Here is a 26,346-nt window from a genome sequence, read left to right on the forward strand (position 1 = left end):
CCTGTCTCCCTTCCTGGAGGTGCAGGTTCAGGATCAGCCACCAGCACCTCCCGACAGCAGCATCCCCACAGGGCATGTGGGAAAGAGGACACGGCAGACACAGAGAGCTCTATCGAACCTACTTACATGGGAAACAGGAAGGATGGAAAACAGCTGCACTAGGCTCAAATCCCACGTTTCTCTAAACCATGGTTTGGAAGAAAAACCATTCCAACAATTTCAAAAAACAATCCACATTTGACTTAAAGGGACCACGTCTTACCGATTTGTGATGACGTCATCCCAGATGTTCATTGGGTCCATTTTAGCATCTGGATATCTGTTTGTCCAGGTGTTCAGAAGTCTCTTAAGGGGAACTTGAGATGATAAATTGCCTAAAAATAGTATTAGAGGGTGACTATACCCACAGCTCAATTATAAGACCAAATGACAAAGTAAGGTCATTATCAGTAAACAGAAAACTCAGACTTCTGCCCAAATTACAAAAAAGTCCTTTCTTTCACAAAAGGACACAAAGTTACCATACTAAATTTAATGTATTCTAACATTTAAACTCAATTGCTTAAGGATGGAGAAATAAACATGCACAAATTCTTTTTACATTTATTACAGGTCTACAGTCCATCTGTAATATCAAAATCTAAAAAGCATTGATAACTAAAAAGATTTTCATAGGGTTATAGCAAATTTTCTTGGCAAAAAAAAAAAAATCTGATCTTCACTGGTATAGGGCTACTTAGTCTTTGTTTATGGCATCAATGTGAATATTCGTAACTTAAGCTGGAGAGTTATAGAATACTGTCCTAGCCCCTGGCGTGTACACAGGTAATATTTCTAGTGTCCAAAACATTCTGGCCTCAAGGGTCTCAGAAAAGAGATTCATAATAATCTTTATGAAACTGAAAATTCACATTGCTAATATGTTTTCTTTCTGTTGGAGGAAAACAGTAGTCAGGAACACAAGCTTAGATAAGACAGTCCTGGGTTCAAAATTTAAATCTTTTACTTATTAGTTTAGGCAAGTCATTCAATCTCTATAAGCCTCTAAAAAATGAGGAGAAAAAAATCCATCTCATGAAGTTGTTACAAAGACTAGGGAACACTGGCCGGGTACAGTGGCTCACGCCTGTATCCTAGCACTGTGGGAGGCTGAGGCAGGTGGATCACGAGGTCAGGAGATAGAGATCATCCTGGCTAACATGGTGAAACCCCACCTCAACTAAAAATACAAAATATTAGCTAGGCGTGGTGGCAGGTGCCTGTAGTCCCAGTTACTCAGGAGGCTGAGGCAGGAGAATGGCATGAACCTGGGAGGCAGAGTTGCAGTGAGCCGAGATTGTGCCACTGCGCTCCAGCCTGGGTGACAGAGCGAGACTCCGTCTCAAAAAAAAAAGACTAGGTAATACTGATAAAGAGATTAACATAGCTCCTGAAAGCAGAATGCACTTAATAAATGATACATCATTAATATGTACTTGAAAAATAATTTTCCAAAATTAAAATAGAAAATAACTAGGTAGATATAAATATCGGTTTTTATCAGTATTCTGAAAAGCATCTTTTGTAATTATTTTTAATTATTTAAGACAAAAATGAAATTCAGATTAACAAATAAAACATTTTACCTTTGCAAAGATGTATTCCTCCCCTTAGATTCTTGGGTGACCTCCCATAGGCACTGGGATAAAACCCACTTAACAGCAATACAAAGGCCTTCTTGATGTGGGCCCTGCTGCCCGCAGCCTTCCCGCCCTCCCTTCAAGCCAGGACACCCAGTACCCTCAGTGTGCACCTCATGGGCACCACAGCTTTCTGTCTGCAAGCCCCTGCCTCTTCCCCACTGCTCAGGACCCTCCTCCAAGAGTTCTGCACCCTCTCAGGCCAGGGTGGGCCCCACCACCCTTGTGGGCAGGTGTCCTCTGGAATCACCCCACTACTCCAAAAGCTTCATTAAGGTAGGCAGCATGTTTTCTTTCACTTTGCAGCCCTGGTGCCTAGAACACTGCCTGACCATTTTAAACATTTATTTCAATGATCTGAAAATATATATTTGTAAAGGAAATTCGATGGAGTTTCTAACCCATACATTAAGAAACGTGCACTTTCACTAAGTAGAAAATAATTTAGATGCTAAAACTCTTCCACAATTAGAAATGAAAAAAATGACAGATGAAAAAAATTACCTTGTTTGCTTATAAAGCTGATGAACTCCTGAATTTCTGTTAAAGCCTGTACAGACTGCAATTTGGTGAGTCTACTTCGGTGTAAGAGGACATCAATACTAGAATAATTCTTTAAAAAAAAAAAAGGCATTTACAAATGCCGTGTTATAAATCAAGCTGTGTCTTTAAGTTTTTAACAATACTCTAAATTATGAAATGTAGCAATTATTCTATAAATATGCCTCAGAATGGTTAATAATTAGGTCACAGACACAGTTAACAAACAGTTTAAATTAAAAAAAATAATAATTTAAGGTTTCAATCACATTTTGGCTCAGTGAAATCAATAAAACTGACATCACCAGGCTATCACTGCCTCAACTTGCCACCAAGTTTTAATAATCCCAACATCCTATAATGTAAAACTGCTGACTACAGAAGCCAATTCTTCTTTTGATAAACTTCCTTGAGAGTGCTAATCAACTTCAACACATTAAATAAAAATGAAAACAATGAATGAATATGCTTCTGTGCTAAATGTCACTAACCTATGCTAAATGTTATTAATAAACTCTATACAAGACATTCACTTACAAACAAACAACTGTCAGGAAAAGATTTGGAGAAAAGCAAAAAGGAAAGAAAGAGTGGCAGAAAACAATCAGGGAAGATCAACCCCCACTCTTCTCCACAAAGTAAACAAGCTTCCATTCTGCTACCCCAAATAGAAAAGTCTACTCTTGGCCAGGAGTGATGGCTCATGTCTGTAATCCCAGCACCTTTGGAGACTGAGGCAGGTGAATCACCTGACATCAGGAGTTCAAGACCAGCCTGGCCAACATGGTAAAACCTCGTCTCTACTAAAAATACAAAAATTAGCAGAGCGCCCGTAATCCCAGCTACCCAGGAGGCTGAGGCAGGAGACTCACTTGAACCAGATTGTGCCATTGCACTCCACTGTCCAGGTGACAAAAGAGAAACTGTCTCAAAAAAAAAAAAAAAGGCCTACTCTCAAGTGTTCTTTAAGAGTATGAGAAAGGTAACAAAAGGGGAAAAAATGAAACCTTTCTAAAACAGGAAAAAAAGATTTAAAAAGGCATTAACAAATGACAAAATGAACAGCATCATTGGAAGAACAGAAAGAAGGAAATAGGTGGTATGAAAATAGTACTTGAAAATTTTTGGTTTTTTTTCATGAGTTTACTGAGTTTTAAAAATATCCTAAAAATAGTATATTTCAGATAGATCCACATTATAATATATACACACACACACACACACACACACACATATATAATATATAGTATTACCTGCATAAAACTCTGAATGCCATTTTGAATGTAGTATCTGGCTCTGTCAATATCATCTTGCAGGAGGTAAAGTAGACTCAGCTCTTGACTGTAATGAAGCTCTAAAATCGCCTTCTGGAGCTCCCCATGCATAGCTTTGTCAATAAATGTCAGCAGGGACTGGTCAGCCTCTCCCTGGAGCAGCAGCTTCAGCTTGCTGCGGATCATGTAAGGTAGATACGTTTCCTAAGGAACATAAAAATATACTTGTAACTGCAGAAAGCCAATTTGAGTATGTCTGATTATTTTATTTCTGTAATACTCTCTGCTATACTTTCATAGATCAAGATTTAGAATCAAAGCGATGATGTCTGATGTCTGAAACAGTAATCTCCAATTTTTAAAACAAATTCATCTAAAATAGCTTGTTTTGTAACCACAAAATATATAGGAACGTGTTCTACAAAATATTGGGGACTACTTTTAGCTGGAAGATGATTTAGATGTTACATAGAAACTGAGGAATTTACAAGCACAGTCAGGATAGGTATAGTGTGGAGAAACCAGGAGAGCCTCTTGTCCCAGGAGCTGGGAGGCCTATGTTTAGTCAGTGATCCGGGGCGACTTCTTGTAATATAAGAGACAACAGTAAATATTCTCCCATGTAGTCATACTAGGAATGTTAATATTTATTTTAAAATGCATTGCATTCATTTTGAAAAGATGATTAGCTAAAAGTGATAAGAGATTTAACAATACTATGGGGTTTGTAGGTGGAGTCAGGTCATGCAACTCACTGGTGCTTCACAACTACTACCTGTTTTGAAATGTTTTAAACAACTTCGTTAACTAGAAAACACCTATCTAAAATATTTATTTCAATCACTTAAAAATAATTTTACCCACCTGATAAAATGGTTCACTCCAGATTTTATTTAGATCTGGGGGGTTCTCACTGTCTACACTGGCTGTAGAACAGTATTCAAGTGATTTCCACTCAGCAAGGTGGTTGTAACAGTCAAGGGATGCAAGTTCCCAAAAATCCTTCTCGGCGTCTGTGGGCTCACCATCTACCCAGTCTTGTTTATTGAGAGCCTAGTGGAGAAAAGTTAATAAAATTATTTTACAAAGTTGGAAAGAATACCAATGAGAACATGTAAAAAGGAAGAATGTAACAATCACACTAAAAACAATCCTTTTCAGATTTATGGCAAGGAGAGAGAAAAGAGAAGCTATTCAGAGTAACACTGAATGGAAGAAAAACCAAAAGGAATTTTACAGTACTAAATGAATAGACAAACCCAGCTGGGCACGCTGGCTCACGCCTGTGATCCCAGCACTGTGGGAGGCTAAGGCAGGTGGGCCACCTGAGGCCAGAAGTTTGAGACCAGCCTAGGCAACATGGCTTAACACTGTCTCTACAAAAAACATAAAAACTAGCTAGGTGTGATGGCAAACACCTGCAGCCCCAGCTACTTGGGAGGCTGAGGTGGGAAGATCACCTGGCCCAGCAGGTTGAGGCTGCAGTAAGCTGAGATCATGCCACTGCACTGCAGCCTGGGTGACCCTGTTTTGAGAGAGAGAAAAACACACACACACACACACACACACACACAAATCCTAACTAGGAGGAAGCCATTTCTCTGAGAAACTTACCAATGAAACCAATTACTAAGACTAACCAATTAGTAAGACTTAATACTTTTAATCACAATAACTTGATTTACATCTCTCCTGGGGGTTATTTACCACATAACAAGTTCTTACAATAAAATTAGAATACAGGACATTTATAGAAAATTGCAGAGGATTTTAAAACCTGGACTGCTCATTGAAGAGTTTCACAGGTCACAGACCCTGAATTTCAACACCTACACTTGAATAGCCACTGACAAAATGTACAAAACTGAACTTATAGTCATCTTCCCAAATTCTTCACCTCTGATATAGTTTGAATATGTGTCCCCACCTAAACCTCATGTTGAAATGTAATCCTCAATGTCAGAGGTGGGGCCTGGTGAGAGGTGTTTGGATCAATGGGGGCAGATCCCTCATGAATGAAGTGGGCCATTCCCTTGGTGATGAGTGATCCTAGCACTTTGGGAGGCCCAGGCATGATGGCTTGAGCTCAGGAGTTCCCAACCAGCCTGGGCAACACAGTGACCCCTCGTCTCTCCAAAAATCTTTAAAAATTAGCCAGGCATGTTGGTGCATGCCTGAAGTCCCACCTACTCAGGTGGCTGAGGTGGGAGGATCGCTGGAGCCTGGGAGGACTGCTGGAGCCTGGGAGAAATGATCATGCCACTGCACTCCAGCCTGGGTGACAGAATGAGAACCTGCCTCTAAATAAATAAAAGTATATGGCACCCCCTCCCCAACTGTCTCTCTCTTGCTACTGCTTTTCACCATATGAAGTGCCTGCTCCTGCTTTGCCTTCTACCAATGAGTAAAAGCTCCCCAAGGCCTCCCCTGAAGCCAAGCAGAAGCCAGCACCATACTTCCTGTGTAGCCTGTGGAACTGTGAACCAATTAAACCTCTTTTCTTTATGAATTACCCAGTGTCAGGTATTTCCCTATAGAAATGCATGAACAGCCTAATACAACTTCGTTATAATTTTTTTTTTAACTAACTGAAAGAAAATAACCTATTCAAATAGAAACTGTGTAAGAGCAGACAGAAAAACAATATACAGTTTCATAGTATGGTAGGCCCTCACTTAAGTGAACAACCTATAAGGAAACCAATTTTCTTCCTCATCAACATTGTAACCAACAAGGATCTGCTGTACCTTATTTTGCTTAAAGTTACAGTTCAGCAGAAAACAAAAGTGTTGTAGTAAATGTCATATTTTGCCAGAGATCAATCTTACCTCATCATACTGCTTAGCAGCTTCAGAATAATCACTTCTGGCTTCTGCTAACAATGCATTCTGAGTGATTTGCTTTGTTCCTATCTCACTGCTAAAAATCCCACGGAGGACGTCGTATTCTCCAATTGATCTATACAGTCTACAAAACAAATCAAAAAGGCCAAATCAATGAACACCCCAGTATTTTAAAAGTATTTATTCTAATGAAATGATAGTAAATCAAGTTGCCACACATTACATTAACAAGAGACATAAAATGTTACTTTAATTTTGCTAAAAATATAAAATTTAAGAAACTATGAAGTTACCCCTAGATTTTATAACTTTAATCATACATAAGGCAGAATTTATTCAGATGTGCATTTAAAGTGGAATCTGGGACAGGCGTGGTGGCTTATGCCTGTAATCCCAGCACTCTGGGAAGCCGAGGTGGGTGGATCACCTGAGGTCAGAAGTTCAGACCAGCCTGGCCAACATGGTGAAACCCCGTCTCTACTAAAAATACAAAAAGTTAGCTGGGCGTGGTGGTGCGTGCCTGTAGTCCCAGCTACTTGGGAGGCTGAGGCAGAGAACTGCTTGAACCCAGGAGGTGGAGGTTGCAGTGAACCGAGAACGCCCCACTGCACTCCAGTCTGAATAACAGAGCAAGACTCCGCCTCAAAACAAAACAAAAGTAGAATCTGAAAATATCAAAGGTTCACAGTATACAAGATGTGTCATTACATAAGGTTCTTCAGTATTAATCCATGAAAATATCTGCAGGTGACCCATTTGGAATCCTTGTCTAGCCCCCAAAAACCCGGAAGCAAAGAAAAAATAATCCTGACTACTGATGCCATGTTTAATCCATGGTTCTACGGACCATCTCAATTTGTTGGAGTATTCATTCATTTCTTCACTTTAACAAAATTCTGGCTTGACCCTTTCAATCAAGTTTCCCAGTCCATGATATTCTCAAAGTGTTTATTAGGTTTGTTCCCTTCCTCCAGGAAATTTCTTTCCATCTTGCAGTCTCAACCCAAATGTTATTTCTTCCTAAACCAGCCAGCCAAGGACTGCTCCCTCCTTAGTTCTCCTGCTGTTCAGTTTCCTTCTGGTACTAAGTCTCTTGCATTTACATCAAAAGAGCCCTACGGGCTCTCTCCTAGAGCTTATGAATTCTGAATTCAATAAAATCTAGTAGATGTGGCTCTCTTATTGCCCTGATTACAGAATGTTAGGGGTAATAAATCAGCAGTAAAGGTGGGTGGATAGGTAGGTGGTGGAGCAGTAGCTCATGGCCCCAGAGTCAAAGGAAGAGGGAGAGCTACATACGTACCCCTATACTGGTTCCCAGGTCCCTGGATTATGTTCACTGTAACATGGTTAAAACAATGGTCATTACATATAAAAAAAAAGGCTAAGGCTGGGTGTGGTGGCTCACGGCTGTAATCCTAGCACTCCGGGAGGCCGGGGCGGGCGGATCATGAGGTCAAGAGATCAAGACCATCCTGGCTAACACAGTGATACCCCATCTCTACTAAAAATACAAAAATTAGCCAGGCGTGGTGGCACGTGCCTGTAACCCCAGCTACTTGGTAGGCTGAGGCAGGAGAATCGCTTGAACCCAGGAGCCGGAGGTTGCAGTGAGCCAAGATCGCGCCACTGCACTCCAACCTGGGCGACAGAGCGAGACTCCTGTCTCAAAAACGAAACAAAACAAAAAACACTAAACTTGTTCACAATGCTCAGAAACGAATGCAAAAATATCACAAAAGTATGAGAATGTACTTAACACAGTTAGAAAAAAATGTTTAAGTTTAGGCCCTTAAAAGTTGTTTGCTCTGCTTACTTAGTAAATACACATTATATATGTTTACCACTCCTGGAAATAGTAAACATACAAGGTGCCACTTCCTGTTCACTTACACATCTGAAGCAATAGGAGAAAACGGTTCCAAGGTAAAATCAGCATAGCCCAGAGGCACTCTCTGAATGGCCCTGGCATTTTATCTTGTCTAAGTGCTCACCACCTTCTACTTCAATTCTGATTTATTATGTGTAAAGTACATATATTTCCTACTAGATTGCCAGTTTTGTGAGTCTGTGATCAATGTCTAACCCAATTTCACGTCTCTTTAGTGCCTGGCACAGCACCTTGTACACTCAGCGCTCAATCAAGACAGACATGAATTAACTACAAAACAGCAGGAAGCACAAGGATCCCCTCCCTTACTTTTACTATCTTTTCTCTTAGAACCTAAAGCTCTAAAAATCTGCACTACAAAATGAAGTTCAAGTTAAATTTCAATCTTAACCTAACAACCTCCTCAGAATGAGACTTTCATATGATGAGATCACAGGTAAGGGAAGAATCAGACATAATGGAAAATGGTATAACTAGAAAATGGAATCTGTTTATCCCAAATTAACTGATTTAAACTCTTTCTAAAACCTTAAGTCCTGCTGAAAATACTAAATCATCCACTATTCAGTGTAGTGAAGCAGGAAATAACATAAAATATTAGGAACTATGATTCACAGCTACACTTTACAGGAAACTCAACTTGGTGAATAACACTGAGTCCAAAAAATCGTATACTGAAAGAAATCAGCAGGTTTCAATAACATTCTCTTTCCATGAGCAAGACACTGCTTGATGTGGCAACTGTTCTTGACTTTGAGAATGGTACTCAGCCTGAAAGACTTTTTTTTCTTTTAAATTTCACATTACTGTTACTATCAACTTTATTAGTTCATTTTCTGCCAAGTGAAGCCAAGTGTTTTCCATATTGCTTTGGTCAAATCCAGTGTGCTCCCAAGAGTACTCGACCTCACACTTACTTAGCAAGCTCCACCCATCTGAGGACATCAGGAGGGAGGCGGGCCTTCCCGCGGACTCGCTTGGCAGGCAGCTCAGCAGGCAGCAGGCGGAGCAGAGCCTCCTCCAGCAGGCGGATGCCCACGGGCTGCTGTAGGCTAGCCAGGCAACCAGCGCTAACAGCTGCTGGGTCAAGGCTCAGCAGGGCTGCGTGCTGGCAGCTGATGTCCTGTGAAACCACACATACAACCAGCTGTTTAGCTTGTGGTACTTGGACCATGTTTTCACAAGGAGTAACATACTTTACTAAACATAAAAGGTACCAATGTTTAAGTAGTGGTATCACCAGAAGTTTCTCTGTGTAATGCTATTAACAAATTTTCCCACAATATTCAATTTGCTCAAAGGAGGAAATGACCTTTTAATTTTACACTTCCAATCCAGGGATCGATTTAAAGCAAGAAAAGCACTATCAAAATATGAAGATAACATATACACACACACATAAATTAGAAACCAATATAAAACAGAGCTAATGTGTAAAAAGAAATTTATACTGACAGTTTCACGTTCCATCAAAAAGAATAAAACAGAAAAACTAAGTATTTCATTTCAGAAAAATATTACCCAATTCGTTTGTAAACCGATATTACCGATACACAATATTGAAGAATATAAATTAGTAATTATTCAGAAAAGGTCACTAGATACAAAAATACTAAAATGAATCAAAAAGATGTTCTACTAGGGAATTTTATACAACCCATACTTTGAATGGCACAGAAAACATTTCTTACATGAAAAATAATCTTCTGACAAATATATTTAAGTAGTAACTGAATATTAAATTAGATTTTCTGCTCATGCTGTGTTGCCCTGGAAAGGACTTCTCTGACCACTGCATCTAGGCACACACACCCTACCCATCAAGAGGCACCTGCTTACCTGCTTCATTACTATCTTACACTGCTTTAATACTTCCCCATTACTCAAGTACTATGACACTTAATACAACCTAACATCCTGTTCTACATTTCCCTGTGGGTTGCCTATTACGCATCTATTAATGGGAATGTAAGGTCAAGAGGAAAGGAATTTTTGCCTCTTCATTGATGTGGCCCAACCACCTAGAACAAAGCCAGGCAGGTACTCAGTCAACATCTTTTGACAGCAGTCAAGAGGCAGGAAAGAATTTGGTGAAAGACTACATAAGGAAAAACAACTAAATAAATGAAGGGTTTCATCAAAAACACTGAGGGGACTGGCTTACTACAAAATAAAACATAACATGTTTGATTTCTGGTTATTCTGTCACATATCGGTTTTTCTGGGAGGGGGGAATAAATTACATCTACTCATTTGGGAGGAGGTAACCCAAACAGTACATCTACTCTGTTAAACACCAAGTTATCAAAAGTTTCAACATGGGAAACAGTGTGATGACGGAATGGCCATGTGAAGCCACAGCAAACAATATTTGGTGAAGTGTGTGCAGACTTTACCTGAATACAAGAGACAAAAGGTGGAAAGAAAGAGAAGGTGGTATTAAGAAAACGATTGAAGTCTTGGAGCAACTTTTGAGTGATGTTGTTTTTTTCAGACAGCGTCTTAAATTTATCCATCTCTTTCAAAATTCCGGAAAACAAGCTGCTAAAGAGCTGTTTTGCAATTATTGGGTCTCTCTGTAAAAAATTCAAAACAAAGACAAATTAGGATCTGAAGCAAAAATGCTATATAAATCACCAATACTATCAGAGCTTAGAAAATACAGACTGTTGCAAACACATCTATTATACCTCTCAATTCTATTTGGAAAGATTTAACAGGCATTGACAAAGGCAGCATTTGGAATTTAACCAAATATATCTGTTTGATGTATGTTATGGAAACATGGACTTTTGGCCCAGAGAAATGAATTTAAAAGCTGGCTTAATCAATATATAATGACATAGTTTCTCTCCTGAGTTGAGTCTGGGTCTCCAAACTTTAAATGGGGGCTACCAGAACACGTCACAGTGTGCTGCGGGGAAGATTAGCCCAGATGATGCACAGCCAGTGCTTAGTGCAGCACCTCATAAAATCTCAGAGAAAGATTAAATGTTTAGGTATTTTCCTCCTATCAGCACCATGGTAAAGCTTAAAATAACTGATCAGCTTAAATGAAATGCCAGTGTTAATTTTCAAGGTCCCACCACCTGACCACTTTAAACTATTGAAACCATCAGATGCTTCTTCTGAGCATCAGCTCCCTCAAACAGCACACTACCTAATCATTTATAGCCCTAACCCTCACACACTTCATGGCCACAGGATACTCCCTTTATTTATTTATTCATGCTGTGACATTAGTACCAAAAACAGTTCTGGCATATAGTGTCTATCTTTGCTAAATGGAGGCATGTAAGCATGATAAATAAAGTTTAAAAATTACTTTGTGTAATCTTCTAGGGATCTTCCCTGTTAATAAGTTTTCTATCATATTATAATTGACAAGTCAATTCTGTTAATATCTTTTTGTTAATTTTGCTACATGTTTGCCTCTACATGTAGAGGCAGAGACTTGTGCTGCTTTTTTGGATCATGTTCTTTTTTCATGTCTAAGACCTATTTTAATTATGTTTACAACATAATGGTAATCCATTTTTGATGTTTTATGAACAAATTACATTATTAAATGAATGTTCTTAAATCAAGCGTGATTTCTGCATATTGTTGAAAAGAACATTAAAAGCAATGGTTTACACTTAGTTACCATAGCCAAAAAATAAATAGTTGAAATGTTTACTGTACAATTCTACTGATTTAAGATTATACTTAATATTTAAAAAATCTAATTATCGAACGCAAAAAATTACTTTGATAAAAGCTATGTATGACTAAAACATACAAATTCCTTATTGTATATTTTAAGTAATATATTTATCTTGTTATAAGAGTTCTAGTGAGTAGTAAAATTTTAGAAAATATGGCTAAATCAAAAAAAGCACAATCCCATTTACAACAGCCACAGAAAGAATAAAATACCTAGGAATACACTTAACCAAGAAGGTGAAAGATCTTTACAAGGAGAACTAAAAACACCACTGAAAGAAATCACAAAATGACACAAATAAAGGGAAACACATTCCATATTCATGGATTAGAAGCATCAATATTGTTAAAATGGCCATTCTGCTCAAGGCAATCTATGGAATCAATGCTAATTCTATCATACTACCATCAGTTATCACAGAACTAGAAAAACTATTCTAAAATTCATGGAACCAAAAAAGAGCCCGTATAGCCAAAGCAATCCTAAGCAAAAAGAATAAAACTAGAAGCACTGCACTACCCAACTTCAAACAATACTATAAGGCTGCAGTAACCACAAAAGCATGGTACTGGTACAAAAACACACACACAGACCAACGGAACAGAATAGAGCACCCAGAAAATGTGGTTTAGGAAAAAAGAAAATAAGTATCACCCACAATTATACTATAAAGAGGTTAAATCACTGGCACGTGTCTTTTACTGGTGTGTACACTTTTAGACCTGTTTGGTAACCTGCTGTTTTTATGTAACACGTGGTGGACGGGTTTCCATGTCTACAATCCACTGATTCCTGAGTACAAATTCCTTCATTTATGCTCCCTTTCTTCAGACAAATGCAGTGGTAATCCTGATAAATAACGATAAACAATGTCTTCAGCACTGATGATCTCAGAGTCTCAGCATGTGTAAAGAAATCACGGAACTAGGAAATGGCAGAGTCAGGACTTGGAGCAAGGTCTTTACACTAAGCCCACTGTTGAGGACAAACCAACACCTCATCTATGTTGCAGGACAGCCTCAGCCATGTTTCCTCACATAGGCAAACCCCTAAACTGGAAACAGATTTTATTTAACCTGTCAACAGAAAACGCAGCGGCAAGGACTGACCTGGGCCACGGCCTGTAATGGGGTGATGAGGCTGCTGTGCTTGATTTGAATGTCAGGAAGGTCTCCCAGCCGGTAGCTTCTGTACAGAACGACCTGGGCATCCTGCTTCATTTTTAACTCACTCTTGATTTCCTACAAGCACGAAAACCAAAGTAGAAGATGAACATTCTCATTGAAGGAAACCAGTCGTGCATGAGCTATGAGGCTGCCAAAATCCCCTGAACCACAAGGGCGAAGCAGTGGGAACTGATGCTCGCGGAGGCTTAGTCACTCTGCTTTACCGTCTAGGGCAGACGCTGCATCCAAAATAAAATCACTATACAACAAGCAGTGGAAAGGCTTTAAACATTCACTATAAAGTAATCAGAATATTTATAAAATCGGAAAATTTGATTTAGAAGTATTTAAAAACAGGCGGAGGGCTGCATCTCTGGAAAGTCTCGATGAGAACGAAGCTGGCAGCCGGTGCGCACTTCCAACTCAAGGTCCTGCCCTCCGGCTACTTCTGCTCCCAGGCAGCTGCAGAGCCCAAGGTTCCCCTCCGAGGGGGCAAAATAGTGCCCCGGGGGCGCAGTCCGGGAGGCCTCAGGCTCCACAAACATCACTGGGCGGCAGGGCTTGGGGAGGGGGCCGGCACAGTGCCCCACTTCGAGGGCTTCACACCCAGATGTGGATGGAGGCGCTCCGGTGGAGGCAGCGGCTGGCGCTGAACTTGAGCACCGTCAGGGATCTGTCCTACCCGCTTCTTATATATGCATCTTAATGACCCATATCTAGGCGGAATGGACGCTGCGGCTACAGAGTCTCCACGCCACGGGAACGCCCGCCTGGCCACCCGTCGTCGGGGCCCCGTGAGTCCCAGCCCCCAGCTGCCCTCCCGCCGCATTGGTCCCTGAAGCGAGGGCCAGTGAAGTCCTGCCAGGGCGCGGGCCTTGAGGTGGGCCCAGGATCAGCCTGCTGATCCCAGGTCGGCCACGCTTCCACCCGCGGAGAGAACGGGGTGCATTCCTGGACCCCCACCAGGGCACCGCGGGGGCTGCATCCCCGTGGGGGAGCCCCAGGAGGCTGGCTTGGAGCAGCCCCGCCACCTGGTTTGCAGGTGACACTGGAGCCAGTGTCTGGCAGGAAGCTTGTTCACTTCGTCTGTATCCTGTGACAGAAATTGCATCATTCTGATCAAATTCTTGACAAAATACAACCTTCTCTCGTTTTTGCTCAGCAACGCCTTTTCTGGCATACATCAAACTGAGCTTCTCTTGGTCCCTCATAAACCGTCTGCGCAGTCGCAGTAGGTCCACTCGGCCAGCCGCACCTGGAGAGGGAAAGCAGGCCCAGTTACTCCCCGCCGCCCAGACACTTGGCTCTGCTGGTTCATTTTCACCTCGGGTTTCCTCAAAGACAAAACCTAGAAGTGCCACAGAGGCAGCGATGGGAGCAGGAGTGCAGGGGCCACAGCTGCAACTGGAACTGCTCAGCAGTGGATTCAGCAGGCATGATAAGGGGCCAGGCCCCTCCAGAAGGAGGCCCAGGGAGGGCACGCAGCCACCTTCTGAATCTGGGCCCAACTTGTCTGGGAGTGCTTTGCCTCTGGCTAACTGAACAAGAGAGGAGCTGCCTCGGAGGCTTCAACACCCGGTGCAGACCAGCCTCCCTGCGGACTGTGGCAACCAGGGACAGGTGACTGCAGCGCTCCTAAACTCATATGATTCCAAACGCCTGTTTAGTGCCTGGCAGATACCAGCCTTAACCTCCAAATCACGACAGGTTCTAAGGAAGGCTTCAAATATGAACGACAGAAACCAAAGTAAGCTACAAGGAAAGAGCAACTGTTAAAAGCAGATCATGCAGGAAGAAATTTCAAAACATGATCATTTATCAGAAAGACAAGAGTAGGAACTGAAGAAATGTTCAGAGCATGAAAAAAAGCTCATGGAAACTAAAACATGTCATAACTTAAAAGCACAGGTGGTTGAAGGGATTTCCCAGAAAAGAGGCAAAGGGAAAAAAACATGACACCTCAGAAGGACACTCACGCAGGTGTGATATTTAAGCACTAGGACTCCAAAGAGAAAACAGCAAACTGAAGTGAAGAACTCAACAAAATCACCCGTGATGACGCTCCAGAATTGGAAGGTGAGAGTCAGCGGCCTGGAAGCTCCCACCATATGCCCAGAGAAACAGACTGAAACAGACCTACACCCAAGGACACTTGTGTGCAATGTCAGAACGCTGGTTTAAAAGAGAAGATCCCGAGAGCGTCCACAGAGAAAAGACCCACGTTCTCACAAAGGATCCCCAAGGAGGATGGCGCCCGCAGCCCTGCAACGCAGGGAGTCCAGGGGCCCCACGTATGGAGGTCCACAGCAGCACTCCCGCCAGGCCACGAAACCATGAGCTCCCAGAGAAAGCTCCCTGCTGCTGACCCCCATTGTCAGTGCTCAGGTGGCTCCACCTGAATGACCACCACCAGCACTCCAACTCACAGCAGGTGCCAAAAGTTGGGCCACACTGACCTCTCCCGGTTCCATTTAGAGAACTGTGTGTGGGCCACAGGTTTGTGACTGAAAAGTATGACAGAGAGTGGTGGAGTAAAGCAAGTTATGTTGCCTGTGTTTCAGTTCCTACGATTAGATAAGAAGGCAGTGAGCTTTGCTTCTAAGTTCTTCTAAGTTTACTTCCACAGAGCTGAGCTTCCCTGCTGGCACTCCCCCAGGGTTCTGTCATGGGCCCTTTCCTCTCTGCACATGTCCTTCCTCTGGGCCCTTGTTCCCTCCCAGAGCCACACTTCTCACAAAGAGCTGCTTCCAGCCTTTCAGCATCCGTCTAGCTCTGGTCATCAGTTAGCCAAGACCAGGTCCTGGTGCCTTTGGCCCCTGCCTCCCAGTCCCCATCACTCCACTTCTGCCCCACACAAACCTCAGGGAAGGGCATTCAGTCCCCGAACCTTCCTCTGCTTGGTGCGTTACAAGGCTGCTTCCTAAAGCTGAAGTTCGACACACACCCCTACACCCACAAGCAGCACCCTTTGCCGTTACTCTAGCATGCCCCGAAGCATCCCTTCACCTGGACCACAGAATTGATCTGAGCCTGCCCACCCCAACACTTCTCCATCCCTGTCCTTTCCATCCTCTCCCTTCCCATACCCCCAGCTCCAAGGCTTCTCTCAAATGCTCTTCCTCCACCCAATCTCTTAGGACGCTCTCCCCATTCTCCACCTGCATTAAGCCTGCTCGCCCTAGACCGTGCTTGCTAATTCCACCTCATCTTACAATCTTACATCTTACAATCACCCCTTTATAAAGCCTCACCCACTCCTAATGCTCCAGAAAGTCACTCAACAATGGATCAAGTATAACTTACTGAAGGATTCTTCTGGAACTCCCAGAAAACAATGTCTTCAGCATGGTAAGTGCCTAGGCAACATTAACTGAATTTTAAGGGGCTTGATTACGAATTACAAGGAAACATGGATACAGTCAGAAATGTCCCCAGACCTGAGCTCTGCAGTAATTAGTGGGGAAGCTATTTTAAGCACTCTCAGCAACCCAGCTTACCTTTCACTTTGTTATCCACCTCATCCCCTGGAAGGCCCAGCCTTTTTTTCCCAAAATCAGGCCCCACTGACTTCAAGGGTGCTCTCTGTAACCTTTCACTCCTCTTGTGGGCAAACAGCAAAGAGTCAGATGACGGACTGGAGTGGTCGACCAGCGGGTCAGTGCTGCTCCCGGTCAGCCAATCAAATGAGCTTCTTCCATCTGCAACATGTGATCAGAGAGGTCAGGCACTCAGCACCACCCAGCTCTGTAAACGGGGCAGGACCACCTGCCAAGACACACCTGGTAGCACCCTAGGCCTCCGTGCTCACCTCCAACCCTGGGCAGAGGCTCTGTCAGATCCCAGGGTATGCCCCAAGGAAAACTGGGTGCATGGGCCTCAGTGCCCCTGGGCCACAACGTCCCCATTTGTAAAGTAAGAAACATGCCACTTGCTCCCACCACAGGAATAACACTTTGTTATCTACTGAAAGGTGCTAAGAGCCCCTGACTTGTAATATTAGTGTCACAGAATTCCCATTGTGATTATTCAAATTAGTCCCACTTCCAGAACCAACAAAATGTGAAAAAAATTACATAAAGGAAAAACGTTAAAGAGTTTATGTAAAAGGATCAAGATATTTTACTCTACAATTTGTACTTTGCTCATCAAAGGAAGCAGTTAAACCATCTGAGAAAGAACAGTTTAATAACTGTAAATCTAGTAAATGAATTTGGTTTACCCCTACTCTGCTTTGGAGATAAGATGTCTTAAATTTGCTGCACTAGGTTTTTCTGTACCAAACCAAAACCAAAACATACATATACTGAAACTTTCCTTGATTTTTCCGGTCAGAAATAATCCATTTCTTTTTTAGAAAAATTGTAGGCCGGGCACGGTGGCTCACGCCTGTAATCCCAGCACTTTGGGAGGCCGAGGCGGGCGGATCACAAGGTCAGGAGATCGAGACCACGGTGAAACCCCGTCTCTACTAAAAATACAAAAAATTAGCCGGGCGCGGTGGCGGGCGCCTGTAGTCCCAGCTACTCAGGAGGCTGAGGCAGGAGAATGGCGTAAACCCAGGAGGCAGAGCTTGCAGTGAGCCGAGATCGCGCCACTGCACTCCAGCCTGGGCGACAGAGCGAGACTCCGTCTCAAAAAAAAAAAAAAAAAAAAAAAAAAAAAAAGAAAAAGAAAAATTGTAGCAAAACAGGCTGGGTGCGGTGGCTCACGTCTGTAATCTCAGCACTTTGGGAAGCTGAGAAGGGTGGATCACAAGGTCAGGAGATCGAGAACATCCTGGCCAACGTGGTGAAATCCCACCTCTACTAAAATACAAAAATTTAGCCAAGCGAGGTGGCACGCGCGTGTAGTCCCAGCTACTCAGGAGGCTGAGGCAGAGGAATCGCTTGAACGAACCTAGGAGGCAGAGGTTGAAGTTAGCCGAGATCACTGCACTCCAGCTCCAGCCTGGCGACAGAGCAAGACTCTGTCTCAAAAAAATAAATAAAAATAAAGGAAAATATACATAAAATTTACCATTTCAATCATTTTTAGGTGCACAGTTCAATGGCATTAAGGACATTTACACTGTTGTACAATCATCACCATCTTCCACGTCCACAGTTGTGTTTTTTTTTTGAGACATGGCCTTGCTCTTTTGCCCAAGGTGCATGTGGCATGATCACAGCTCACTACAGCCTTGAACTTCTGGGCTCAAGCCATTCTCCCGCCTCAGCTTCCCCAGTGGCTGGGACTAATTACAGGCGTGCGCCACCATGCCCAGCTAATTTTTAAAATTGTTTTGTAGAGATGGGGTCTTTCCATGTTGCCCAGGCTGGTGCAGAACCCCTGGGCTCAACTGATCCTCCTGCCCCAGCTGGAATAACAGGAATGAGTCACTGCACCCTGCCTCCACAGCACTTTTCCTCTTGCAAAACTGAAATTCTGTACCCATTAAACTATAAATCCCCATTCTTCCTCCCCAGACCCTGGCACCTAACACTCTACTTTCTGTTTCCATGAGTTTGACTGTCATAGGAACCCACTCTTTTGACTGACATCTTCCTTGGGTTCTCAATGCTTTTTGTTATCATCCCTTACTTCTCTCGCAAAAGCCCAACACTGTTGTGACAGAAGCTGCCCACTGAGGTCAGAGTGCTGTATACATGGCCGGCGGGGTGGGTCACTGTTACCTGCAGTCTGTGTCAGTGTGAAGTCATGCTGCTGCTGGGTGGCCCTTATCTGCCCTGCCATTGGCCAGCGAGCTGAGAGGGACCCTTCCTGGGTACGGGTCTGGAGAGTGCCCTGGGAGGCCTGGGTCTCCACAAACATTGGAGTGAGAACAGTACTTCGGAAACGCCAATCAGAATCAATGGTATATTCCTGTACATAAGAAAGTTTCAAATGAAATAAGGCTCCTTTTTAAGGAACGCTGATATATTTCTATTTAAAATCTAATGGTACCATCAGCATATTTCCACCATAACTTCATATGCAGCTGAAGAATCTTCTCTAATTTAAAAGTTTTAACTAAGTGATTTGCCAACTAGAAAAACTAGCTAACTATTGAGGGAGAAAACCCAACTTTCTTAATGTTTGCATAAAAAGGCTTGATATCATGCTCAGCACCGCAACCCAAATTCAACGAGTCAAGTGACCCAACTTGTCCACATACACACATGCCACTGGGACAGATCCTGAGCTTGTGAGTGGGACCAGAGGGGCCCTACCCCAGGAGCTCTCTGCAACCTGCCCATCATCCCCACTGTTAAGGCTGCTGCGAGAGAGCACAAGCTCAGCATCCACTGTGGGCTGGGAGGAATAAGAGGAGGGAAAGCAATGGCGATCCTGACAAGGGAAATCTAGTGACGGCCAAGAGGGTGAGGCCTGTGGACCTCCAGGTGGCTGAAGCAGAGGCACGAGCCTTCCCTTTCCTTTTCAGAAAGGAATATGTGAGTATTCCAAGAAAGCAAAGAGCCAGTTAAAGCTATTAAAAATGTTCATGAACAAGAAAAGCTTATAATATTCACTACTATGAGAGAGAAGACCACATTACCTGAAATTCACATTCTGACAGAGGATGTTCGAACATGGGATTTGGATAATCTGGGCTCAGGCTGGTCATTTCAAGCAGAAAATTTGTTGCTAAACTTAAAAAGTGCACTTCTATCTTAGGAGAATATAAGGAATTTAGTGCCAGCAACCGGTCCAAAGTATTTGAAGGTAACCTAGTTTCATGGCTCCAGAAATTTCGAATAATTAATCTGAAAAGCAGAGAGAAAAAAGTAGATTGCTTAGACAATGGCAAATGGGAAAGAATGTGCTGTACAGGGTGTCCTGTGGAGAAGGCACAGCTCTTCACCCACATGAAGCTTAACAGAGAGGGAAACCACATTCAAATATATCAAAAATACAGTCTGAGTTATGAAACATATCCACTGAAGGAGGGGAATATTACAAAATATGTAGCATATTTTTTATGCTACAGAGGGGAGGGGAGAAACTGGGTGATTTTATTCTCTTATCTCTATTCTCTGGGAAGTTTTCAATGATGAGTACATGATATTAACTATTTGAAACAAAAAAAAATTTAGGAAATTACACAAAATCCTTCACTGCCTTGCCAAAACAATTCATTATAAAAATTACTGCCATAAAATACTCAAAACATATATTAATTAAATACCAAATTAGGGGTTGGGCACAGTGGCTCAGGCCTGTAATTCCAGCACTTTGGGAGGCCGAGGTGTGTGGATTACCTGACTTCAGGAGTTCAAGACCAGCCTCGCCAACATGGTGAAATCCTGCCTCTACTAAAAATACAAAAATTAGCTGGGTGTGGTGGCGTGCACCTGTAGTCCCAGCTACTCGGGAGGCTGAGGCAGGAGAATTGCTTGAACCTAGGAGGCGGAGGTTGTAATGAGCTGAAATCGTGCTACTGCACTCCAGCCTAGGTGACAGAGTGAGACTCCATCTCAAAAAAATAAATACATACATACATACATAGCAAACTAGGTCCTATAATTTATGAATGCATATGAAATCCAAATACAATTTTAAGAAGCTCAATGAATTTAAAATTATAGCAGAATGGAAAAATAATATACAGAAACATACAAAAAGTGTATGGCTTCTTATATTGAGGCTGGGAGCAGTGCTCACACTTAAAATTCCAGCACTTAGGTAAACCAAGTCAGGAGGATTGAGGCCAGGCACTGAAGCCTAGCTTGGGTAATATAGCAAGACCCTATATTTACAAAAAGTAAAAAATTAGCCGAGCCTGTTGGCATATGCCTGTAGTCCCAGCTACTCAGGAGGCTGAGGGAGGAGGATCACCTGAACCCAGAAGTCCGAGGCTACAGTGAGCTACAGTTACACTACTGCACTCCAGCCTGGGTGCCAGAGCAAGACCTTATCTCTAAAAAACATATTAATAATAATAATAAAAACTTTAACCCCCTTTTTGCATAGTCAGTATACTTATATAGTCAGAAACGCATATAACTGACTTACTCAGGGCAGGCATTTTAGAGGATAACAATCATCATTCACACTTTCATATGTAACTAATATTACTATTATTAACTAATATAATTAATATCTCATTTCTAAGGTTTCAAACACTTTATTTTCAACATTAATACTTACAGCATGATCTCAACTATGTGTGTTAAATGGGAAACAGAAGAATTGTCATTGTAGACTTTCTTTTCATTTTGAAACACTTTAACTCACTGCCCTAGCATTTGGTCCATATGACTTTTTCAAGAGTGTTATTTTTAAGTTGTCAGGATTTTAAAGCCTTACTCTTCATAATGTGCTTTAAAATACTCTTTTACTAAATATTGTGAAATGCAGAAAGCAGAGAAAATGCTAATACTGCAAATACATTTCTAAAACTCCTGAAAAATACTCTATGCTACCTTTGAAAGCAATACCCTTAACATTTAATTGTCCCAGCCCAGTTATTCAAGGAGAGCACGTACTGAAGTCCAGGGTTCTCATCGATCAATCCTTGAATCAGCACATCTTTTGCCAACTTAAATATTTCCTGGGAGTCATTATCTGTCTGACTTTCTGGATCTCTGCTTGAGAAAACAGCAAAACGTCACAACATTAATGCTCTCTTCTAGTCCTTTTGTTCAACTACAGTAACACCATCTAGAATTCAATTTAAAAAGACTGGTTTTCCCATTAGACTTTAGATCTCCAAATCACAGCTTGCCCCACTCATGGGTACGTGCACAAGCCTTGAGAACCCATCCTCGCTCCCAGCAGGAGCAGAGTGGAACAGGGGGATGGGCCCACAGGAGGCCCAGCGGTCCTGTGACGCTCAGCTGTGGCGGTGTAGTTGTGCCCAGTGATCCTGGCAGACTTCATCTCCTTAGTCTTTGCCAGATCTTAAAAGGACAACTATGAAAATAGGTTTTATAAGCACACCACCATACTTTTTCACTCTGATTATTTCACAAACATATGTGAAATGAGTTTTTAAAAGGATACAATCAGATATACCAAAATAAATGTTAATCATATGGTAAAAAAAAAAAATTATTAATCATATGGTAAAAAAAAAATGTGTTATTATGTTCCAGATTGATAAGGGGACCCAAATGATTCCTAAAGTGTTAATGTTGCCCCGGAAAGAAGGCGAAACCCCGTCTCTACAAAAAATAAACAAAATTAGCCAGGTATGGTGGTGCACACCCATAGACCCAGCTACGCAGGAGGCTGAGATGGGAGGATCAACTGAGCCCAGGAGATTGAAGCTGCAGTGACCTGTGTTGGTGCCACTGTACTCCAGCCTCGTCGACAGAGTAAGACCCTATCTCAAAAAGAAAAACAACAACAACAACAACAAAAAAAAAACCACAAAATAAAATAGTCAATATATAGCTTACCTGTAATTGTCATGAATCCACATGAGAATATTATACATTTGTTCCCTACATGTTGCAGAAGGATGGGAAACGAATTCCACAACAGGGTTCAGAAGTTCTCGGAGTTCTACTGGTTTTAATTTTGGCATCATCTTATAAATTATGTCCAAACATACTTTTTGTCTTTCATCATCTCTATGGGAGAGATTTTAAAAACACACAAATTTAACTATTTTTTATTACTGTACTTTCAAAGTATGACAGACAACTTTTTCTTCTTTGTTTCAAAATTTGTTATAATAGATAACACTACACTTATATAAAACTTGTATTCTTGAAATAATCATGGACTAGATTATTAAATATAAGACAAATAACTTCAATGTGCTATCCTACACCGGATCCTGAAACAGAAAAAGGACATTAGAAGGAAACTGGAGAAATGGAATAAAGCCTAGTTTGGTAAACAGTAATGTTCTAATGTTACTTTCTTACTTTTGACACATGTACCAAGATTATGTAAGGGGAAAGTTGGGTAAAGGGTATATATGGAAATTATGTGTACTATCTTTCAACTTTTCTACAAATACAAAATTACTTCAAGATAAAAAGTCTATTTTTAGAAAAACCTAATAATGGCAAACAAAGTATTTTTTAAAAGGACTTCAAGTGCTGCCTGGCATGGTGTATAGTGAAGTGCAATCTGAGCTCTAAATGAGGCAAGTATTTATTTCCTTGTTTTGACTCCTTAATAGCACCCAGCTGAATGCTTCACACAGTAGATACTCAGTGAACGTAAGGATATTAGGACAGTGACATACATTCTTTGTTACTGACACAATGCACGTTTATTGTTGTATAAAAATACTTACATAGGAGGGGGACAAGATGGCTGAATAGACATAGCCAGGAGGGCCTCTCCCACCAAAACAGAGCAAAATAATGAGTAAACCAACAGGCTTTGAAGAGATCTTTGGAAAGAAAGCACTGAACATCGATAGAGAGAGGCAATGCAGACACTGAGGCAGAAGAGGGAGGAAGCTGGGAAGCCTGCACAGTCTCCGGATGCCACGACCTACTCTTGGCCCTAATCAGGTCCTAAGGAAGGGGTGAGTGGAGTGACTATGGGGCAACCCACGCTCACCATGGAGCTCTGGAATACTAGCCACAAGAGATCCCACAACCCCCACAGACATTTGAATTGGCAGGGAACTGTCAGAGAGAAGGTACAGGCAGAGCACCAGCCTACGTGGAGCCTGGCAGGTCTCACTCAGCGTAGAGCAGCTCCAGCAAAATGCGACCCCAGGCGCCCATGCCCCCAGGTTCTCACCTTGCTCTGAGTCACTCTAGGCCCTGCTGAATGCTGGGGCGGAAAACAGCAGGGCTGTCCTTCCTGTGGGTCTGGGAAGAGCCTGATTCGCATGCCTATCTGTCAACTTCCCAGGCACTACCAACCCCAGCTGCTCCCACAAGAGCATAGACACAGCATAGCCTCCACTATCCAGCCTGAGTTCTTTGCCAGTGACCTTGGAGCACTTTGGCCACAGTGCTTGATTCCAAGGGGACAGAGGATGAAGCCGTGGGCCTGGTCTCAGCCCTCCACGGTCTAAGCACATCGTTCAGGAATACAGAGCCGAGATCTGTGGCCAGAGCTTAAGCTCTGCTCAGACCACTGAGTACAGTGAGACGTGGGTTTGTGTTCCAGCATGAGTGCTGGGTGAGCCCCCTTCCATGAGGCTGGTCTGGGAAGGGTGAGGCCTGTTAGCCAGCTTTGCATCTGCCTGAGTGGCCTTCAACACCTAACAGCCCAGTGATCTGGGCACAGAAAGCATGGCATAAAACTGACTGGTCAGGCTAGCTACCGGGGCAGACACCAACAGACTTGGTCAAGAGAGCGTGAGCTAGGCAGTCCCCACAACTGTCTGCTGGGCAAAAAATCCCAGGCTGTGGGCACCACACCAGCTGCACAAGCATGACAACATCACCCTGCCCTGAGATCCCCCCACCCTTGACCTACTATACCAACAGACCACCCACAGACATACCCCACAACCCTCTCTGGCTTTGCCAAGCACAGAGGACCAGTGGGACTCTGGAATACTGTGGGTCTCCTGGTGACCTAACCTTCAACTCAGGCCACTGCTAAGGGATGGAGAGCGCAGCCTACCAGGGCCCCCCTTGGGGTTCAGGAAATGTGAGTATGGTGCCAGTGATTGGAAGGGGCTCCTCTAAGGCCTGGAAATGAACTTAGTGAGGGGGTCATCTCCCTTCCCCTGCCCCCAGAACACTGTGCTGAACACACTGTAATCTAACAGTCTATCTGCTAGCCCTTACCTTTAAGCACCATATACTGGATCATAGTCTGAACTACATCACTAAAAAAAATTCTTCTAGTATACATCACCTGTGAAACCCAATGCAGGAACCAAGGACAAAGAAAGATCCTATACAGAGCCTCAGCCTGCTGAAAGCACCCAGAAAGGAAGCCAATCGACTATACTCAGCATACACCACAGTCAAACCCTCAAGGAAAATGATGAATATGAAAACAAAAGGCCCCATCCAAGCAGCAGCAACTCCAAAAAGATAAAGGAACACCAGCCCTCTCAGATGAGAAGGAATTAGTGCAAACACTCTGGCAATTCAAAGTATCTCCTCACCTCCAAACAACTGTACTAGTCTCTCAGCAACGGTTTTTAGACAGATTGAAATGGCTGAAATGACAGAAATAGAATTCAGAATCCAGATGGCAAGAAAGCTCAAGATCCAGGAGAAGGCTGAAATTCAATTCAAGGAAACCAGTAAAATAATTCAAGAGTCAAAAGGCAACATAGCCATTTTAAGAAAGAACAAGCCAGGCGTGGTGGATCACACCTGTAATCCCACCACTTTGGGAAGCTGAGGCAGGTAGATTGCTTTAGTTGGAGAGTTTGAGACCAGCCTGAGCAAAACGATGAAACCCCGTCTCTGCAAAAATATAAATCATTAGCTGGGCGTGGTGGCGCATGCCTGCACAGGTCCCAGCTCCTCAGGAGACTGAGATGGGAGGATCACCTGAGCCTGAGAGGTCGAGGCTGCAGCAGTAAGTCATGGTCACACCACTGCACTTCGGCCTGGGTTACACAGCAAGACCCTGTCGAAAACAAAACAAAACAAAACAAAGGAAAAGAAAAGGAACCAAACTGAACTCTGGAATTGAAAGATTCACTACAGGAATTTCATAACACAGTCTGAAACATTAACAAAAGAATAGACCAAGCTAAGGAAAGAATCTCAGAGCTTGAAGACCAGTCCTTCAAATCAACCCAGTCAGAAAAAAATAAAGGAAAAAGAATTTTTAAACAAAATCTCTAAGAAACAATAGATTATGTAAAAAGAATCAAACCTATGACTTACTGGAATTCCTGAGACAACTTGGAAAATATATTTGAGGATATAGTCCATGAAAACATTCCCTATCTCACTAGAGAGGTAGACATGCAAATTCAAGACATTCAGAGAACTCCTGTGACACACCATACAAGACCATCCCCAAGACACATAGTCATCAGATTTTCCAAGGTCAACGTGAAAGAAAAAATTTTAAAGGCAGCTAGAAAGAAGGGTCAGGTCACATACTGACAGAACTTCATCAGGCTACCAGTGGGCCTCTCAGCAGAAACCTTAAAAACCAGAAGAGACTGGGGCCTATTTTCAGCATCCTTGAAGAAAACAAATTCCAACCAAGAATTTAATATCCTGCCAAAATAAGTTTCATAAGGAAAGGAAAAATAAAGTTCTTTTCAGACAAGGAAACATTAAGGGAATTTGTTAACATTAGACCTGCCTTATAAGGGGTCCTTAAGGGAGTGCTAAACATGAAACAAAAGAACAATACCTGCTACCACA

The 26,346-nt window shown here is 42.5% G+C and overlaps 1 protein-coding gene across 4 annotated transcripts in view; it reads right to left on the reverse strand.

Annotated features, from left to right (window-relative positions):
* The window catches only part of PRKDC (protein kinase, DNA-activated, catalytic subunit), a 189,868-nt gene that overhangs the window by 50,036 nt on the left and 113,486 nt on the right, over positions 1-26,346 (reverse strand). For 2 of the 4 annotated variants that reach the window (XM_015145330.3, XM_015145328.3), the window contains exons 55-68: positions 22,480-22,653; positions 21,565-21,663; positions 19,635-19,842; positions 18,772-18,961; positions 16,597-16,797; positions 14,242-14,354; positions 13,043-13,174; positions 10,624-10,803; positions 9,145-9,350; positions 6,322-6,460; positions 4,358-4,546; positions 3,473-3,697; positions 2,184-2,292; positions 263-374 (exon numbers count right to left, since the gene is read on the reverse strand). In XM_015145330.3, the coding sequence (XP_015000816.2) occupies positions 263-374; positions 2,184-2,292; positions 3,473-3,697; positions 4,358-4,546; positions 6,322-6,460; positions 9,145-9,350; positions 10,624-10,803; positions 13,043-13,174; positions 14,242-14,354; positions 16,597-16,797; positions 18,772-18,961; positions 19,635-19,842; positions 21,565-21,663; positions 22,480-22,653 (2,277 nt within the window). Of the gene's footprint in view, positions 1-262; positions 375-2,183; positions 2,293-3,472; positions 3,698-4,357; positions 4,547-6,321; positions 6,461-9,144; positions 9,351-10,623; positions 10,804-13,042; positions 13,175-14,241; positions 14,355-16,596; positions 16,798-18,771; positions 18,962-19,634; positions 19,843-21,564; positions 21,667-22,479; positions 22,654-26,346 lie in introns of all 4 variants that reach the window. The other 2 variants (XM_015145329.3, XM_015145327.2) reach the window with 1 other exon arrangement.

This window comes from Macaca mulatta, chromosome 8 (assembly GCF_049350105.2).
Source record: "Macaca mulatta isolate MMU2019108-1 chromosome 8, T2T-MMU8v2.0, whole genome shotgun sequence".
Taxonomy (NCBI): domain Eukaryota; kingdom Metazoa; phylum Chordata; class Mammalia; order Primates; family Cercopithecidae; genus Macaca; species Macaca mulatta.